This window comes from Sesamum indicum, linkage group LG8 (genome assembly GCF_026168435.1).
Source record: "Sesamum indicum cultivar Baizhima isolate 11 linkage group LG8, ASM2616843v1, whole genome shotgun sequence".
Taxonomy (NCBI): Eukaryota; Viridiplantae; Streptophyta; class Magnoliopsida; order Lamiales; family Pedaliaceae; genus Sesamum; species Sesamum indicum.
The window spans coordinates 28,607,372-28,628,200 of NC_142664.1; the positions used below are offsets into that span (position 1 = coordinate 28,607,372).

Here is a 20,829-nt window from a genome sequence, read left to right on the forward strand (position 1 = left end):
CCAAAATTACAAATTTTCCCGTAAGATTGAAGTCTCATAATTTTATGAACACGCGATCTGATTTTATTAATTATGTGAATATTTGTTTACTTGTATATGGATCTGTTTTTCGTTATATGTACTTTTTAGTAAGGTTCAGTATTATCCATCTCTTATTTTGATTAAATAGAAAGGAAGAGTAGATTTTATTAGATGGACAAACAATTATGAATAAGTAAGGAATCGTAAAAGATTATGTAAGAAAATATCAAACTGCATGAATATGTGGTTTGACTGAAAAGATGATTCAGTTACAAAGGGTGGTCCTATTCCTATAGAAATACGTAAGCAGAAAATGATAAAGTTTAAATTTAACGTTTTTCAATATCTTTTTGAGCAATTTTTGATATGTGGATTAATATTATTTACGTAATTGTAGAAAAAGAACTGGGTAGAGAAGTAACTGATTTGATAAAAACAAGTTATGCTGATAAGCTTGGTATTTCTTCCCGAATTTATATTTATGTATATAAATGTAAAAATTAATATTTTTTTAATAATTAACGGAAACCAAGCACTGCAACACCAAATTTTAGAATATTAGTTAATCTTTTTAAATATTTGTTTGTTTTTTATTATTTTTTAATCATTAATATACTATTACATTTATTTTTATTTTTAATTATATTAATCACATATTAATATTTATTTTTAAAATTTATATCATATTTATCTGATTTACGTACAATTATTTGGCTGACGCGTTAACTAAGATAGGATTGTGTATGTTGTCATTGTAACGGTGGAGGTGCTTGCCGCCGCCCCTCAGTGCCAATCAAAATTGTCAATTTAAAGTGACGTTTTTGTCAGTATGCTTCGGCCAAACGGAGAAAATTTATCATAATATTTGAATTTGTTTTTTGAGTGTTTGTGGAAATAAAAAAAAAAATATAAAGATAAATAAGTGTGTGTTAGAGATAGTGATTTATTTTTATAGATAATTTAAAATAAGTATAGTATGCTTAATGATAAGTTTCGAGAGATAAAAATTACTATTAATTATCAAATTATATTTTTTTATATATATTTATATATATATATGTGTGTATATATATGTATTATGCTAAAATAATTTAAAATACTTAAATAAAATATTTTTAAATAATAATAAATATTGAGTATATTTTGACTTATCTCAAAAATAAAACAAACGTACCGTGTAGAAAAACTTTATCTGGGTGAAAGGGAACGATTGCTATCGCCTCCTTTTGTGGATCATTATGACGGAGAGTATTAAGACTTTCCCGACTGAAATTTATGATTAAATAATATGACTTTGTAATATATACAATAAACTATTTTCAAAACAAAATAATTGTATTTTATATATATTTTATTAGATAAATGATATTAACCGGCATCTGTTAAAATTAGATTAAAATGCATAAATATCTTAGTCTTTTTTTAAAAATATCGCTACGTTCCATAGAGGGTGTTACTGTAATATATATTTTAATTTAATTTCAAGAAAAGTCGGTATACAATTTAGAAATTTATGGGACGAAACCAATAATGTTTTGGGGCTGGCCTTAGTGGAGATGTCTAGCCAATTTTGGCAACTTGCATGGTAATCTTATCTGACGGTGGATTTATTGAATTTTTTATTCTATTTCATTTGTTTTATACTTTCATTATTTTTGTCTAAATATATTAAATAAAATTATTTCATACTCATAATTAATGTATATATATATATAAACACTAAATTTAAAGTAAGAAATTCAATCGTCAATTATTTTGGCTTGTAACGACATAATGAAGGGAATACAGTTTTTGTTTTTATACTCAGCCATACACTCGTAAGTTTGAACATACGAAAATCTTGTGGCGTATTGAGCGGACGAAGAAAGTGAACAGAGTTGGGTGCAAAGTGCAAAACAGCATCAGTTCCCCTCTCCGACCATTAATCATGGAGTACTCTACCCACAAACCTCACGCAGTGTGCATCCCTCTTCCAGCCCAAGGCCACATCAACCCCATGCTCAGCCTCGCCAAGCTCCTCCACTCTAGAGGCTTTTACATCACATTCGTCCACACAGAATTCAACTACCATAAACTACACGACTCAGCTTCTTTGGAGAGTACTAGTGTTGAGGATTTCCAGTTCGAGACGGTCTCTGATGGGCTGCCTCCCGACAACCTCAGAGGCATTCTTGACCTTCCTGCCTTAGCCTGCTCCGTGCCCGTACACACCCTGGAATCCTTCCGACAACTCATTAAGAAGCTCAACTCTTCACCTCTTCTGCCACCTGTTTCTTGCATAGTGTCTGATGGTGTGATGGGTTTCACGTTGAAGGTTGCCCGAGAGTTTGGGATTCCGGAGATTTTGTTTTTTACTTCGAGTGCTTGTGGGGTGTTGGGTTATCTTCAGTTTGAGAAGCTGATTGAGAAGGGCTATTTCCCATTAAAGGGTATGCTAGCTTGTCTATCTCTTGATTATCATCAATTATAGAGTTGGTAATGTTTCCAAATCCTTGGTTCGACACTTTTTAAGGAACAGACTGTTTTTGGGACTAGGGATGTGTCAATTTCTGACGATGATTTTGTCTGTCTTCCCTTTCTGATGTAGTGAAATACTGCCCTTTCTTCCGTATCAAAAGAAAAAGAACAAAGAAATAGTGCACTTTTGAGATGATAGATCCAAGATTTTGTTCATAACAAGTAGATTTGTTTTTTTTTTACATCTCCATGGAATTATGGTAGAAGGTTCGCTGTTTGAACAGTAATTATAGTTTGAATCCAAATATTTGTAGTCAGTAAGGTTGTCAAACAATGACGGTCTATTATGATTCTATATGTTCTTAATTTCGTGCTTGAATTTTGACATCAGTGATTTCCGGACCACATTCTTTGTGTTTCTTGTTTTATATTTGTGCTCAAATTTATGAGTGGTAAACTAACATTTGCTAGATGAGAGCTACTTGTGCAATGGATATCTTGATGCTACTACAGTGGAATGGACGACACCGATGGGCAGCATTCGATTGAGGGATCTTCCGACCTTCCTCCGCACGACAAATGCAGACGACATATTGTTCAACTACAACATGGAGGCGGTAAACAATGCCGTCAAAACAGGAAGCATAATTCTCAACACATTTGATGAGTTGGAGCAAGAAGTCTTGGATGTCTTGAAAACCAAGTTTCCCAATCTGTACACAGTGGGGCCATTACCGTTACTCTGTCAGCAAATCTGCGACCAGAAACTAGAGTCCATTAAGTCAAGCTTGTGGAGAGAAGATGAGAAATGCTTGGAATGGTTGGAAGGGAAAGAGGCAAGATCAGTTGTTTATGTGAACTATGGGAGCCTAGTGATAATGACTCCCAAACAGTTGCATGAGTTTGCATGGGGATTGGCTAATAGCAAGTACCCATTCTTGTGGGTGATTAGGCCTAATCTTGTGAATGGTGGGACTGAAGTCATATCGCAAGATTTCTTGGATGAGATCAAGGGGAGAGCGCTGATACTGGATTGGTGCCCACAAGAAAAAGTGCTTAGCCATCCTTCGGTTGGGGCATTTCTAACGCATTGTGGGTGGAATTCGACGTTAGAAAGCATTTGTCAGGGCATACCGATAGTCTGTTGGCCATTTTTCGCTGAGCAGCAGATGAATTGTCTGTATGCGTGCACACAATGGGGGATTGGAGTGGAGATTGATGCTGATGTTGAGAGGGGGGAGGTTGAGGGGCTCTTGAGGGAGTTGATGGAAGGGAGAAAGGGAGTGGAGTTGAGGGAGAAGGTTTTGGAGTGGAAGAAGAGAGGTGAGAGGGCTTCAAGACCTGGTGGCTCTTCTTACGTTAATTTTGATTTGTTAGTGGAAAATCTCAAAGGGGGGATGCATATTTGTCAGCCCTAGATTGCTATATTCTTGAAATCTGTGTGAAATTATATTGTTCTATATTCAACTACACTGCAAACAATAGAATTTGTAATATATATTACGATTGATTCAGATTTGATTTGAAAATGAGAATTCAGACAGGAGTTTCAAATTTGTAGAAGCCAAGCCAAGTCGGTTTTTTGGTGATATTGCTGATAAACCTAATGGTGCTTACAACAGTGGGCAGAAACTGCAACATGAACTCGAGAAACTCCTGAAACTTGAAGGAAATGACTGCTGTACAAAATTATTCAATCAGGAAAACCAAATGGAGGAAGAAGCATTGCCAGAAAAAGAAGAACAGCCATTAGAAATTACCCTTATGTTTGGATTTGTATTTTGAGTGTTTTTTATTTTGAATTTTGGAGATAAAAAAAGAAAAATAGAAATTAGTAAGTGTCTGTTGAAAATAGATGGTATGTTTGAATTTGTGATTTGAAGTAATGTAAAATATTCTAAAATAAGTAGTAAAGGTTTGATGTTGGGATTTGAGACAAAAATCACTGTTCATTGTCAAAACATATCTTTTTTATATATATTTTTATTTATAAATATGTATATATATAAATATTGTATGTTTAATATTGTATTTTTTTGAAACAAAAATCACTATTTATTATCAAATAATATCTCTTTTATATTATTAAATATATATATTTATTATATAGAAATTTGAAAAACAAAAAAATACACAAATAAGGTATAAAAATAAAAAAATAAACATTGAATGTTTTTTATCTTGTTTCGAAAAATGTGAAAACATTAATCCAAACATTGCTACATTTTCTCAGCATTAATGGATGTAAGTTGAACTTGACTTTGTGCCTAAATCTGCTCTTCAGAGGTTTTCTCAGAAGAAAACTCTTCTTGGATCAAATCTTGAGCCCCTTTAACCAGTCTTTTTATAACTGCACTTGCCGGTAAAATTTCCCTGATGAGGCCGACACCTTGTCCCGCATACATAACCATACTTTCAATATCACCTGTTGTTGTTGCATTCGGAACAGTGCCAGCAAAACGACGAATCTCTTTTTCCTGTGAGCAATAAACAAAGTCATCGTCGATGTTTTATGTTATTCAAGGTCAAATTAAGGGGGTACTGATTAACAAAATTGTCAGGATTAAGTCTGTGTTGTATTCACCACTCCATGTATGAGTGAACGGCCAATGATGGGCTGATTGGTCTCATTCTCATGACTCGGAAGGTTTCTCCAGTCCATGAAAAATGGAGTTTTTAGGACACGATGAGGTGCGCCGGGCCACCTTGCCCGGCCAAAAACATCTGTGTACTCAGTTTTATGTAGTTCAACCAACTTCCTCTTGTAGAGAGGGTGAGCATAGCTCTCCGCTGTTGCAAGGAATCTGTAACATGTTTGCTGCCAAGTTAAATAAAATAAAAACAAAGAAGCAGTTTGCTTAAGATAGTTTAAATGAATTGCAGCACAAACCTGGTGCCTAGTGCAACACCCTGTGCTCCAAGGGCCAGAGCAGCTACGTAACCGCGCTCATCGACTATCCCGCCAGCAGCAATTACAGGAATTTTATGACCACGGACGAGATCAACTACTCTTGGCAACAAAGTGATTAAGCCATCCTGATTTTGCAACATAAATAGGTAACCATGAGAATTATATCCTAGAATAAAACAAATCCCGGGAAAAGGAAACTCTTCAGGTCTACATTTGAAAGCTATTGGATTATGCCACTAAACTTTCTGAGCAGAATGTAAACAGAGGATCCTCAGCCGCTAACAAAGACAGTAATAAATAAGCATACTTAAAGTAAGCATTGATCATCTTTCTTCTGGCATAAAGGTTTTCAAGCATGATAAAGTGTTGTAGCCACAACTGTTAATATCTTAATGCATGCTCATCCTGACATAAGAGAGAGAAATTTAATCAAAGGAGCCCAGGCTGGCCACAAGGATAGAGAGTCAAGCAAACATACATAGAGATTTCAACTAGTCTTTAAGAAAAGGTTAAAACCATGAAATGAAACATACAAAATTAGGAAGGGGTCTCAAGTTTACGTCCAACTATATATGCTAGATTCTTCCCACTCATATACTTCAAGCAAAGAAAAAAGGACACTTGACTCTTGAGCCAATACACAGTAATCAAGAATCACATCAAAGTTTTAGAAAAATGCTTCTAATCTGAACAATTTGATTCCAGATAGTAAAGACTAAAACATGTGATGTATTAGTTACCTACCCTCAGAACATACCTGGTAACAACATTAAAAAATAGCAATAACTATGATAATGACACTTGTAGTACCAAACATGAGTATTAAAATTCAATCATCATTAATGTTGTGCACCAAAATACACCCCTAAGGTCCACAAGGAGTTATTTTTGGCGAGAGAACCACTATTTCTAACCACAGGGTCTGAAAACAGATATGATTACTCTACCACTAAGATAATATCATGGACCAGAAGCAAAATTTGGAGAAACAGAAAAGCATTTTACCTGACCAATGACATGCCCTCCCGCTTCCAGTCCTTGAACAATTATTGCATCTACACCCACACGAACAGCTTTCTTTGCCTCTTCAAAGCTCCCAACCTAAAATAACACGGTATGGCTAAATTTCAGTAAGAAGACTTCTAATGGTATACAAGAGGTTCAGGCATCAGCCCGTCATTTCTCAGATGGTCCAAATACAAAATTCACAAATTAGAGGGGGGGAAGAAGAAAGCTTCAGAAAAATGAAAACAAAATTCTCAATCTTTTACAATTACATGAAACTGAAATAACTACAAAACAATTCTCAACTGAGATCAAGACACCTTTTTATGCATGTACAATCCTAGAAGGTACGATGGTGCTAAAAAATAGGAAGTCCCGTATGAAGAATGATAATTGTTAGACAGGGAACATGAGCCCACAAAAACTTACTTGAGGTACAATCTTGACCCCAGCTTGATGAGCCTGAAGTACAAGATCTTGTGAACATTCACCCCAGTAAACCTGCAAAACTGCAACCTTCTCTTCCAGTATGGCCCTTATGTTCTCCTCATGAGGAAACGCAAGAACAACAGCCACCCCGAATGGTTTATCAGTCAAAGCTCTGGTCTTCCTTATAAGTTGTTTCAGATAATCTGGTGCCTCCTGTTATCCAAAATGGTTCAACTTATACATGCAACCTATAAGACCAACAGAAGACCACCTAACAACGTTGTACATACATGGAAAACACTGCTTATTAGGTATAAGAATTTGCAACAACTGGGAGGGAAGTTGCTTCTTCGTTCAATCCAAAAGACAATTGATCTATAGTAGAACATTCACAACTTGAGGGTCAAAGTACTCTAGAAAAAACCCTGAAAAAAGGAGTAAGAAGAAATGAACATAAGTTGTTTGCTTCAATGACCAATGGAACGTGCTTCAACATTCTTTAATATCCTTATCAAAGAAAGCAAAATAGTCGATCATCTTCAAAACGCCCTAGACTTCACCACAATCCGAAGCGGTGATTGACATCAAGAAATGATCGAAGCGATAAAAATTTAAGCAAAACTTTCTCGAACAGCAAATCAACCTAGGGTTTTTCTTCTCATGATCAAGAAACAATCAACCGACTAATACTGCACTCAATCACATGCATCAAATAAAAAGCACCAGCAAGAATTGAAACAGAAAAAAGAACTGAAAAAGGAAACAAACCAAAATCAACAAACAAGTAGAAAACCTAACCCAATCAGGGGCTCTAAGAAGACCAAGCCCACCAGCGTTGGCAACAGCAGCAACCAGCTCCGGGCCCGAAATATCAGGACCCAACGGCGCCTGAACTATCCCATACTCAAATCCCAGTATTCCTCTCCAACCCATATCGATATCGCTCTCTTCCAATCTTGCAATATCGAATTCCACTATTCAACACACCGGAAAAATGAGTATTTAATGCGAGCTCTGCTGGCGCGGCAGAAAGAGAAAATTGTATTCAAACTCTTATTCTTCTTCTTCTTTGATTCCCACAACCGTCAGCAGTAAATGTTTCTCTTTCTGTGTTGCAAATAATCTAAACTCCCCCATGACGTAAGCCAGTACGCATATAGGAGATTGGCTTTTTGCTACCCGCCGCCGCGTCCCCGATGATTTCTATAGAGAGCAGCAACCATGGCTATTCAGTCGGGCCCGGAATGATTGAAGTTATGCACCTAAAAGGGAAATGATTGAGTTGGGTTGGCCAAGAAATTGAAATCAGAACAACTGCTTTCGGCATAATACACGATTTTCAATTCAGTAAACAATAAATTTCTGCATTGTTCACTTGCTGCTCTCCATCTCGTAGGGTCACTCCATCATTGATGTGATGATATATTTTTTTTTAATAAATAATTACACAGTTTTTTTTAATAAAATTTGATATAATTGCACTTAAATTAGCTGTGTGAAATATATATTTAATACTCTTAATATTTGCTACTGCCTAACAAATAAATTCCTTCATTAATTAAAATTTAATAAATTTACTGATGTTAATAAAATTTATGATGAAAATCATATTTACCACTGATTTATTTATTATAAGTAAAATAAATCTATTTGTTAGACGAAAATAAATAATAAGAATATGATATATATTTTTTAAAATATAAAAAATTTACGTGTAATTATATCTAATTTTAGGAAAAAAATAATATAATTATTCCTATTTTTTTTAATACGAGTAAATTAATCATGTTGGTGTGTATTAAAGAAACCTTTTTTGGATAAGGGTATTGCAAACTATGATTATCTTTGAGGAACATTTTTTGTTTTTGAAGATGTGTTGAGTTATAATTCGATTGATGAATTTAAATATAATAAAAGAATTATATAAAATACTTATAGACACCCCATGTTAGAAATATTTGAAATCCATTAATATTCAAATAAATATATATCAAATTTAGAATTAAGAGATTTAAAATTATTCAAACAAATTCAAATAATATACTATTAATCAATCCAAATATAACTTTATATGACTATAGTAAGTAGTGTCACATACCAAAAAATCAAATATGTAAGTGTGTGTGGGCGTTTGTGAATTTATAAAATTGTCTGCATAATGTCACTTCTACCCAACAGTTGTAGTGTTTAATAAGAAATGTAGGTGTTGGGTGCAAGGGCAAAATTGGTAGAAATTAATGCATAATGCTTATATATATGCACTAATTATAAGCAAAATAAACGTAGTAATATAATCACATATACAAACAAAAAGAAAAAGGGATAATTACTCTATCCTCTCCCCAGATTTGGCATAATTACACATAAATTCTTTGTAGTTTAAGAAATTACATCTAGCACCTCTAAAGTTTGTTTTCATCTAATAAATAACTCCCTCATTATTTAAAATTCACCGAATTTATTGATATTAACAAAAATATTGAATGAAAATTGATATTTATCCTTAATTGATCAATCCGTTAGTCAAAATTCACTAAATTTGTTGATATTAACAAAAATTATTGAATGACTTTTCCAAACCATATGGGATTTATGTATAAATAAACCAAACCTTAGAGGTGATGAGTATATCCCATTAAAAAATGAGTCCTCAACATAGTAGAGTCTTCACCCGCATAATAAAATAATATATTTAGAAATAAAAATTAAAAGCGATCAATGGATGGGTTGTAAAGAAGATAGATAGGCTCAGCCCAACATTTGAATATCAACTACCGAGCCGTAACTTCTGAATTAGTTACACTGGACACCAATGGCCCGTTAAGAAATGAGTTCAATATTTAAGGACCAATTGCAATTTCTAGTTTATTTCTGGTCTTAATGGGCCTATCTAGTCTTTTTGTTACCACATTTGTTTCATTATTCATTATTGAACTTGTCCGCAAAATTCTCACATTATTCATCCCTCAAGAAAAGAAAATAAAGATAATTATGTCGTCCTCTTTTGTTGTTTGGTGTAATTATACGTATAATTTCTATAGTTTGAAAAATTATAATTACATGCTAATGCATGTGAGGAAGTCCACTTTCACCCTTATAAGAGTAGTTTGAATTTTACTAATAGATGGATCCATTTATTGGACAAAAGCAAACATAAAAAATATTAGATGTAACTTTCTAAATAAAAAAAAAGTTACTTGTAATTACTAAATCTCATGGAAGGATGGGGTAATTGTCCCAAAAAAATAGCACCTCAACCCTTAAACTTTTAAATTGTAATCTTGCGATTCTCCGTGTCCAGAAGTCATGTTGCCATTTTTTAACAGTTCAAAATTCAGATGATCGCATTGCTTGTTACTTTTTGTTAGGTTCAAGGGATCGTATTTTTTGTTTTTTCAATTAGCCTTTTCCATATAATTGTTTTTAGAGAGGGTTCTATTGCATTTAATCCATCTAAGAATTATTAAGTTGCAATAAACTTGAAATGTTTTAGCATTATTTATTTTGAGCTATTTTATTTTAATTATTATGATAAATCTCAACTACATTTAACATCAAAGTAACTTCAAATTCTTGACTTTATTTTTTCTTCAATTTAGATATGTACCAATGGTTTCATCCAAACACAAACTTACAGAACATATATGCTGTGAGAATGGGTTGGGATGATTGCAATTTGCAAGAGAGGTCAATTTGCAGCTACTTGGAAACTACAAACAATACATCATCATCATCATCATCATCATTTCTAACTTTGACTTTGCTTTGTATTTCCCATCCCCCAACAATCCTAAACTATATATGATGCCATTAATTATACTTGCAACTTGCTTACTTCATTATTATTTATTTCCTTACACATATTATTGGGGTATAAACGAGTCGAGCTCCAACCTAGTTCAATCATTTTCGTGCACTCGAGCTTGACTGAGAAAGCTTGAAACTCATTTCCACGGCACACCTTACAACTACTACCACTAATAATAATAATAATAATAAGTTTTTTTTAATGAATTTCATAATTTTGAATTGAGTTCCTAACTATATATGAATAGTGGTATGTGAGTCTTGAATAAATGAACATAAACATAATAATGGATGAGGAGTTGTTGAATTGTGAGTGTTCATCCTTAATAAATCATTGTACAGCCTGGATTTGGATTGCTGCTGCTCAACCTCCTCGTTTAGTTTGGGATTCACGCCCTCCATAATACCTTCATATTTCAATAAATTACTACTTGCCTCTTCAATTATTATATGTTTTATTGAAAAAGCTCATAATAAAAGAATTTAAATTTTATTTATTAATAATTTACAAGCATGTCAAATTATTATTTATTTTATTTTGGCCTTTGGTATCCAAAGAGATAGAGATCAAAGACGTCCAACTAGATTGATGCTTTGGTAAAAGCCTTCCTCGTGCCCTGTTGCAATCATTTTTATTATTATTATTATAAGTTCTTAAGTCATATATATATATATATATGGATAAATCCAAATTACCCCTCTTAAATACTAGAAAAGGGCAAAAAACCACCTTAAAAAAAAGGGTAAAGAGCCTCCTCAACCTTTTAATAAAGTAGCATATTACCTCTGTTCGCTGGCTAGTATAATTAACTCGTCAATTTGCGACTGAGCTTAGCTATTTTGATTTGTAACTGATCACTTTTACCCCTAATTACTAACAAACTACACATGTTTCCTTAGAAACTACATAGAACTCGTGGAAGAAAACCTCCAAAAGAAAAGAGAAGCGTGATGCAACATAAAGATAGAGAATATGGTAATATTATTTAATTTTTATATATTTAGTAATTAGGGGTAAAAATGGGCCTTTATAAATCAAAATAGTTTAAATCAGTCAAAAAATGGACGAGTGAACTATACTGCCCAGTATAGGAAGGTAATATGCTTCTTTATCAAAAATTGGTGTGACTTTTTGCCTTTTTGTTTCAAGGTTTTTTTTTGTTGTCATTTTACAATATTTTAGATAGTAATTTGAATTTAATCCTATATATATATGTGTGTGTACGACAGCTCAATCATTTCAAACCAAATTGGTGCATGACCGTGACCTAATCCTAACTAAGTGCGAAAGTAGTACCCAACATTAAATGCTAGACTACGAATGCTAAATTATTTCATCTTCATGATTCCTTTTCCACCCTTGTTCACTTGTCCCGACGCACGTGCCACAAATTTATACACACATTTTGTATTTTTCAATTTAATGAAATAAACATAATATTATAATGAATTTTTTAATTCATGTGTATATCTTGTAGGTATAGAAATTCCACTTAAATCCTCTATTTTTTTTTTTTTATTTCAAAAAGTCATTTTTGATTTGACAACTTTTAAGCTGGAATTTAATATTTTAATCCCTTTCGATGTTGACTCGAGTCTTGAATTTGACAAGAACGATTATGATTGTTGTGGTTAACCCATCCAAATCGAAACACAATTATTCTAATCGATTAATAATCTATGGGTATATTTTGCAATCAATTGAGCTAGGGCACAATAAAGTAGGGTAGCCGGAAACATGTATTTTTGGTTTCACACTGGCGTATCTCTTTCAAATATCAAACACAAATTAATTATGGAAATAGTGTTGGATGGGGATTGTGGTGAATTATCGTTCGATGTTAACCAATCACACTTCAACTCTATAGATAACCCTATTAAATGCTTATAGTTACGTTGTCGTGTAATTTGTCATTAACGATGTCTTAGCTTAATTGTTAAGGTTTAAAATTCAAAAAATAAAATTCGAGGTTATGATGAATTCGATTCTCACCAAATAGACATATGAGTATTTAGTTCATTTAATATGAGTTTCTTCGTCAAATTAATGTTTTTCTCAGATTATTGATTTTAATATAACTATGTAACTACCGTTTTTTTTAAAGAAAAAATACTGCGATTAAATATTTGAAATTTTTCAGATTTTTATTGTGCACTCATCTATGCTTGAATTAAACTTAAAATTTTCAAGAATATAATTTTGTACACAAGAATATTTTGAGTAAAACTGGGTATCGTGATACTTAATTATGAGAAATTTACGTTACAAAAAAGAACTAATAATTGCTTCCCGTGTACTGAGGTTTAAAAATCATGATGAATCCATATTATCAATCATGATCAAATAAAAATAATACGAAAAAATTTAAGTCTTTTTATTATAATTAATTAATATTTGTCACAACTTTAACTATGACCAATAACAGTTTAATATTTATCATAATTTATTATTTTTAACAATAATAATTAGTCATAGTAGAAAGTCAAACGTGTTTGAGTAAATATTATAGGTGTGGATTATATCGGGACAATATATAGTAAATGTAGAGATCATGTAAATATCATCTCACATCTTCACGTGCCCTAGTTCCGAATTGGGTTTAGCTTTTATTTAAATCTTTACTTAACGGGATTTCATTTATTTATAATAATAAACATAGCTTTTAATCCTATTTTGTTATTTTTTTCTTTTGAAAAACTTTATCATTACAAAATGACTAGAGATAACTATATTTACACTTTCGATCTATGATTTATTTACAAAATTACTTTTGTCTTTCATAAAAATTAGGGGAAATAATATTTTTAGTTCCATCAGTTAGGCTTATGACACTTTTGGTAATCATTCATTATGTGATTAGCACTTTTGATTCTCATGCACTTTTCCATATGTAATTTAACGATGTAGGTCATGTGTCTAATATGTTGCCGTTAAGAATTTTTTGTTCGAGGAAAAGTTGATGCTTTTTTCAATAGTATAATATGAGTGCTTCATTGGTCTACTTGATTCTCTTGTAGAAGACATGATTTTTTGTGTTGCTTCCACTTAGATTCAACTTATAGAAATATGAGAATGATAGAATTTAATTTATGTGAGAAAAGAGAGAATTAACTATATTTTTTGTCCTAAGTTCTTTCAAGATTTATTTTCTTTCTCAAATTTAATTATATTTTCTTTTTTCAAAAATGGTCCCAAGCTTAACCTTGATTTTTTTTTTTTTTATAATTTGATCTGGAGCTTGAAGATATAGCTACTTTAAATAATATTATTAAACAACCTTATTTAAGAGATTAGTAAAATAACTTCAAATATGTGATTAAGAACATCTATTATTTACTAATGCGTATAAAAAATTTGGCCACAGCATAATAGTTGAAAAATATTCAAGAAAATTCTAAAATTATCGTAAGGACTGACCCTGCAAAACAGAGGTTAGTATTTTGATATTTAAGTTAGTAGCGGATTAAAGAAGAATAAATGGAAAACTTGAAATAAAAGTTAGAATAATGGTGAAATATGATTAAGGATGATGAATATTCGTGCAGAGTGCATATTATAAACTTGATATAGCTCAAAATTCGAGAGAGAGTAATGCAAGAAAGTTAGAGTTTGAGAATGGAGAATGATATAGAATCGTGTTTCCAAAACCTGCACAAAAACTCTATTTATAGGCTTGTACAGAGTTGAAAATGGGGTCATGAGTTTTATACACCATTAGAAAGCTATTTGAGTTGGATGTTGTACGCAACAAACCGTTAGTAATTTGGATAAGTACTGGATGAGATCCATGAGCTAGACAAAACTCTGCTAAATCTGCCTATAACTCTGAGAGTTAGTTATTCATTGACTTTCCAGCTCGTTTATGCCCGATTGGAACCACCTGGAGATATTTTATGATGATGTGTATCAATGTGTTGGCTAACTATATGACGTTTTCTCCCGGCTGTATGATGACATGTCCAGTCGAAATGCGCTTGTTTATTGGCCTGCTAGATAAGTAAAGTATCTAGTAAGCATGTGGACTTTTCTTTCCTACTGATAGCTTTATCCGTCCTTCAAATGAGCTAACTGGACTCTTAGTCGATTGGGCGAGTATGCCTAACTTGTGAGTTTGGACCAATAATTTTAGACAGCATCAATTACAAATATCTAAAAATGTAATAAAATAGGCAAAGTGAAAAGAGACTAAAATTATTTTAGTAAAACGTAAGTGATTATCAGCCTTTTATTTAAAGTAAAATAAAAAAAATTATTTTTTTTAAATTTTAAATTTATACTTGTAAACTAAAATTATAAATTTATCTCCACCAATCTTTACAATTTAGTGATAAAATTATAGATATTAAAAAAAATTTCCCTTAATACTCCAAATTCAATTTTTTTTCTATATTTCACTTTTATTTCCACATACTTATTTTTTTTATTATAATTAAAATTATAATATTTTTTCTGTAATTTATTTCGTCGTGTACGCATAGAAAAAGTGTTATGGGTTTATCAATTATTAGGCCGACATGTCAATGTCACACGTGCTGCTCATTTACATTACTATGCCCGACATTAATACAAGTTAGGAGGGACTTTCATTAATGGGGTATGGGAGTTTATAATTAAAGTAGCAACATTTTCATAATCCAAACCCTTCATCATCATTATCTGTATTTAATTACATTTATTACTCTTCTTAATTTAATTTATTCCTTATGCTAATTAATAAACTCATAATTTAATTATGGTAAATAATGATAATCGCTAGACTTAAATCAAATCGACAGAAGTAAAGAAATTTTATCATCCATCTCCCTTAATTAATTTACCTCAAGAAGAAAAATAGTATTAAATATGAAATAATGATATTTAAAATTTTATTATAGATAATAGTAACCGAAAAAAGCTTAATTAAGAATATGTGGCGATGATTATATCTAGAGAATGAAAATGCGACCGATTGACAAGGATTATGATCAGCATTGAATTTAAACACGAACAGATTGGGACATCAGTAATCCTTCTCATTCAGATGTATCCGGACAGTTAAACCATTTAGGTCATGATCTCTATAGTCCCAAATTGCATTTAATTAAACGTGACACAAATATGCCTATTCCATCATTACAGAATTGCACTAACTTTTTTATTGCAATTTTTCTTGTGTTTCCATATTGTATTTAATAAATGCATACCTCCTATTTTACTGTATTTAATAATTGCACGCCACATATATAAAAATTACATCATGTATTTATATAAAATTTTTATACATGTATGTATAATATATTAAATGGAATGTAAAATATGATACGAAATTACAACAAAAAATCTAGTTCGACAAAGAACGGTGATCCGATGACTTCCCAAAGCGAGCACGTGGTATCAATAAAGTCTTAGTTTTGTTGTTAAAATTGAGGCTTTGTAAATAATTACAAGGTTATGTGTTTGAATTTCATGTGTGTGAGTATATATCTCATTTTATATAAATTTAACGTAAAGTATTGTTTCATTAAGTTTTTGTAGTTTGGTTGTTTTTTACAATTATATTTATAGAACAAATTACAGGACCTTCGGTATAATTATAAATTTTTTCTTATTGTTTGAAAAATTATAAATACCCCCATGATTTTAACGGATTAGCCCAATCCGTTAGATTTCTATTTATTTTTTATGATAAAATGACCAAAATGTCCTTGTGGATTAAAAATTATAATTTTATTTATTTTTTAAATTTTTTAATATTTTTATGGACTAAGTAGATATTTTTTTATAATTTTTAAAACTTTTCCATCCATCCCGTTTGATTTTTAAATAAGTTTTTATTTTTATTTTTAAAATAAAAAAATACTGTAAGGACAAAGTTGATAATTTTATACATCCATTCAAGAATTATATAATTATATCAAACATCAGAGGGTATTTGTATTTTTCAAACAAAGAAAGGGTATTCGTAATTATGTCAAACCTCATGAGAGGTCTTTGTAATTTACCCTATATTTATATAAGGGATTATTGATTGAAGAATATCGAGATATATGACGTAGTGATAGGATTAAAATAAATAGGTTATCTAAGAGGCAAAACTACCTCCTTTAAGATTTCACAATTCCCAAACAAGACCCAAGATTCCGCTACTTTCCACAAGGCATGATCGAATCCAACATGGTGCCTCTGCTCCACCATCGTCGATTCCTTAACACTTGGAATATGAAGATTCTGATACATAGATCTGTATAAGTACGAGCATCGATCTAACTTCTATAAATACTTCAAATCCCATAGAACGCAGATACACTATCTTTTTGAAAGAATATATTTGTGTCCACTTTAAATTGATCTTGCTCTCAAACTAACATAAACGTCCAAAAATTTAGAAGAGTACCCTTCAAAAGGCCCAACATTTGCTCATTTTCTCACATTCCAACATTAGTTCGGAACTTAAGTACCCTCAAAAGTCGGCACAACTCTGATTCGAGCTAATGCAATGAGTAATTATGATTCATAAAAGAAAAACAAAAATTCAAATATGGGGGGTCCTAGAGGTCTCCATCATATAGCAACCCATGTCCTTAATATTGAAAATGTCAACATAAAATTCACATAATTTTGTTAGGTGTGAGTAAACAAGTATATATATGGACAAACCCCACAAATGATTGGTGAAGGGGATAATGTGATCCATGCATGCACCTCTCCCTATTTCAGATTTTGTTGTTTGATTTCCATCTTCATTAACTTTTTGGCTTGGGAATCACACTTTTCTCCATCCCTTTTACTTAATTTTGTAGTTGACTAATTATTAACAGATTGATTGGAAGTCATTTTATATTCTCACCTCATTTTAGCATAATTTAAATACAACTTGTATTTTCAAATACCTCCATTTAATTTAATTTAAAAAGCACTTAACTTAAACTTTTATAAATATTTTTCGTTATTTATAATTGTGATAAAATTTGAAAATAATAGTCATAAATCGTGCAAAGTACAAAAAAAGGAAAGGAAGAAAGAAAAAAGAGGAGTAAATGAGAATGAATTATTAGGTTGTGGATAAGGATGGGATGGGATGTGATGTGTTGGTGGGATTTGTGAAATGGGTATTAGTAGAGTCGTAGTAGTAGTACGGAGAATGCTATTTAAAGGGTCAGTCTGCAGCCCTATCCTTTTGCATAATAGCCTCTGCTCTCTTCTACAGTACGCACGCCTACAGTGCTTACCAACTACACTTACACCCTTTTCTGCCCAATACCCACTCACCTTCTCTCACACACCACACTTGCCACTTTCTTTTTTTAATTTTTCCTCTTAAAAACGTACTTTACTCCAACTTTGTGCTTGGAAATTCAATTTAAAATTAATAATAAATTTATTTAAAATAAGATAAATTACAACCACCGATTGTGAGATGTTGCAGCCATCAGTCGTTTGTCCAAATTCGTGCTGTTATGAATCTACAATTATATGAATTGTGAATCATTAAATCACATATAATAACGTCAGCATGTGTGACACAACAATTCAAACCCCATATGGATATAAATACTGGTCCTTAGTTTCTCTTTCCGAAAAAAAAAAGGGAAATATTTGAGTGAAACAAAAAATTTTGGGATGAAACACTAATTACATAATAATTATATTATACTTATTATATAATTGAATCAAATATAATAAAATTTAATCTAAATTAAAATTTTGGAGTTGTAGGGATGGAGAAGGGTACAGACACAATTGTGCATTGAATTGATTGGATAAAGTGGAGGAGGTAAAAATCTATTCAACCAAATATTGTTGCACATGCAAAACATGGGGACGGACAGCCATAAAACATGCGGCAATAGTTCCTATGTAACATTATGTTCCGCCTTACATCTCAAAATAAGAGTAGAGGAGTAATGGTGCACATGTAAAACCAAATATTTACTGTTCTTCCTCTTAAAATAATAATACCATATCACCAAAATTTTTATCATATTATATATATATATATAAGTTTTTTTGTAATATGCTATTTATTATATTATTCGATATTTTCAAATTCAAAAATTTGAATTAATACATCAATAATTTAAATTAATAAATACATTCAAACATTATAAAAAAATAACAAACTAGTAGATAAATAGATATACCTCCGTATTAATTGGAACTCGAATTCACAAATTTCTGTCTTACAACTATTGAAATAGAGAATTTTAACTCAAGCTGAATTTGATCGTATTTGAATTAATCCTAATTCTCGTGACAATTAAAAAAAATTGACCAATTACGTATATTGATTTAGTAAAATCTTATTCCAATAATTCTTTTTTTCCTATCCATACATATTTTCTCACTCTTTCGAACCACAATATTATAAAACCAACTCCACACTAAGATTCTTGATTCTTTTATTGGATAGAGTCAAATAATGACATCATTAATTACATCAAAAAATTCGTCAATTGCATCCAAAGTGGATAACAAAGCATCAAACACAGTAATTATAAAACCTATGTTGGTTAAATTTTAGGATCGCATTGGAACGCAAGCAAACAGGAGATTATCTTAAATACCAACTCCAACAAAATGGTGTTAAGCATTTGAAAGAATCGAAATTGAAACTCCCTGGCAGTCCCTTAAACGAGGTTGTCCACTAGTTAAAAAGGTAGCTCATCCTCATCCCATGTCTTTTCTTCATCGGCAGCTGAATAGTTCGTCGGCAGTCGGCACCGGCCCACTTTCGACTGGCGTGCTTCAAATGTTCCCCCTACTTTTGCAGACCACTTTTTGTTGTTTTGGTATTCACCAAAGCCACCAACTTGGACTCCCAGCCACAATGTTTAATAATGTCTTTTATTAGGGGTAAGGTCTCCTTAAATTGGTAAGGACGTAACATAGATGTCCTATAATAAAACAAATTATTCATGTGTTCACCCAATTCTTCTTGAACATAAGTACGTTATAAGAATTATAATAATTTAATTACAGCTATTTGTTATGTTAATAGTAAATAATCGTAGCAATTAATTATTGACCGCGATCACTTAACGATTGTTTGACAGAAATATTTCATCCCAATTGATTTAGCACAAAAAAGAAAATGAACTTCAGAATTTATACGAATTACTCTTATTTTACAAAAATATACAAATATATATTTAAAAACATTAATATTATTATTTAAATTTACTAGTATTTTTATATAATTATAAAAATAGATGAAAATGATTTATGTACACATACAAAAAAAAAAATGGGGGTGTAAATATAATTAATTATGGGTAAATTGAAATGAGATAGGGTTAGGTTAAAGCAATATATAGATAGATAGTAGAAGCAGCATTGGAGTATGGAAGAAGCAAATGAACCTCAAAAACTACAAAAAAGAAAGAGAAAAGGGATGAATGGTGATGGTGATGTCATCATTGGGAGAGTCCAGGTGTGGGCCCCCACACCCCTCGAATTATGCAACCACCCTCTAATAAACTATCCCTCTGCTTCTAGGCCTATGGGCCTCTCTACCTACTCAAAACCCCTCTATACCTTGTTTGGTGGTCCCAAAATATAAAAACTTTTTTCTTTCTAATTTTAAATTCTAGAGATAAACATCCTGGTGCACTGCACACTATTTATTTGAATTGATGAGATGAGAGTAAAATAATGTGATGTCAGGGAAAAAAGAAAAGGTATGATATGATACGATGATGGAGGTGGTGTAAGTGCACCAATACTCACCAGATGGCAATTCGGGCAGGTGGGGGGCTGCCTGCCCGCTCCAATACCCTATGACGCGTACCCATACTCTCTACGAAACACCATTCAATTCATACAACTTAAATACTTTGAACAACAAAATTATTGTGCATCCATATTCCCTAATCATATCATATCTTAGAATTTTTAATTTCATTATTCCAAACAAAATTATAATTCAAATAAAAATTTCATAACTTGATTACTAAAAATACTAAGCGTTTATTTTAATTTAATAGGATGGTAATGAGAATTCATTCTTACAGGTTTTAAATACCGACATTTTTTACTATGGTCTTGAAATTTTTGTGTTTTGTTTGTTGGGTTTCATAATTAAAATATTTATAGAAATGAATATTTAGTTTTGAAATGATTTATTATTCTTTTATTTTATTTAAAGGTATTGAATTATGGAAATGGATTGTTTTGGTGAAACAACAGGAAATGAATCTAAATTAAGAGAAATATGATCATC

At 31.6% G+C, this 20,829-nt stretch overlaps 2 protein-coding genes across 3 annotated transcripts; one reads left to right on the forward strand and one right to left on the reverse strand.

The window, feature by feature from the left end:
* The first annotated feature begins 1,763 nt into the window (after positions 1-1,763).
* On the forward strand, positions 1,764-4,034 carry LOC105169241 (7-deoxyloganetin glucosyltransferase-like). The gene is made up of 2 exons (XM_011089601.3): positions 1,764-2,450; positions 2,950-4,034. The coding sequence occupies exons 1-2, from the start codon at positions 1,949-1,951 to the stop codon at positions 3,894-3,896; spliced, it is 1,449 nt and encodes a 482-aa protein (XP_011087903.2). The 5' UTR covers positions 1,764-1,948; the 3' UTR covers positions 3,897-4,034.
* A 587-nt stretch (positions 4,035-4,621) lies between these two features.
* LOC105169242 (Aldolase-type TIM barrel family protein) lies at positions 4,622-8,195 on the reverse strand. Of its 2 annotated transcripts, XM_020695580.2 has the most exons (7): positions 7,622-7,760; positions 7,114-7,248; positions 6,824-7,036; positions 6,395-6,490; positions 5,369-5,514; positions 5,063-5,282; positions 4,622-4,955 (listed from the first exon to the last, which is right to left on the reverse strand). In XM_020695580.2, the coding sequence occupies exons 2-7, from the start codon at positions 7,210-7,212 to the stop codon at positions 4,746-4,748; spliced, it is 984 nt and encodes a 327-aa protein (XP_020551239.1). In that variant the 5' UTR covers positions 7,213-7,248; positions 7,622-7,760; the 3' UTR covers positions 4,622-4,745. The 2 variants fall into 2 exon arrangements, with proteins under 2 accessions (XP_020551239.1, XP_011087904.1); XM_011089602.3 differs by lacking the exon at positions 7,114-7,248 and having other exon boundaries at positions 7,622-8,195.
* Between the last annotated feature and the right edge of the window lie 12,634 nt (positions 8,196-20,829).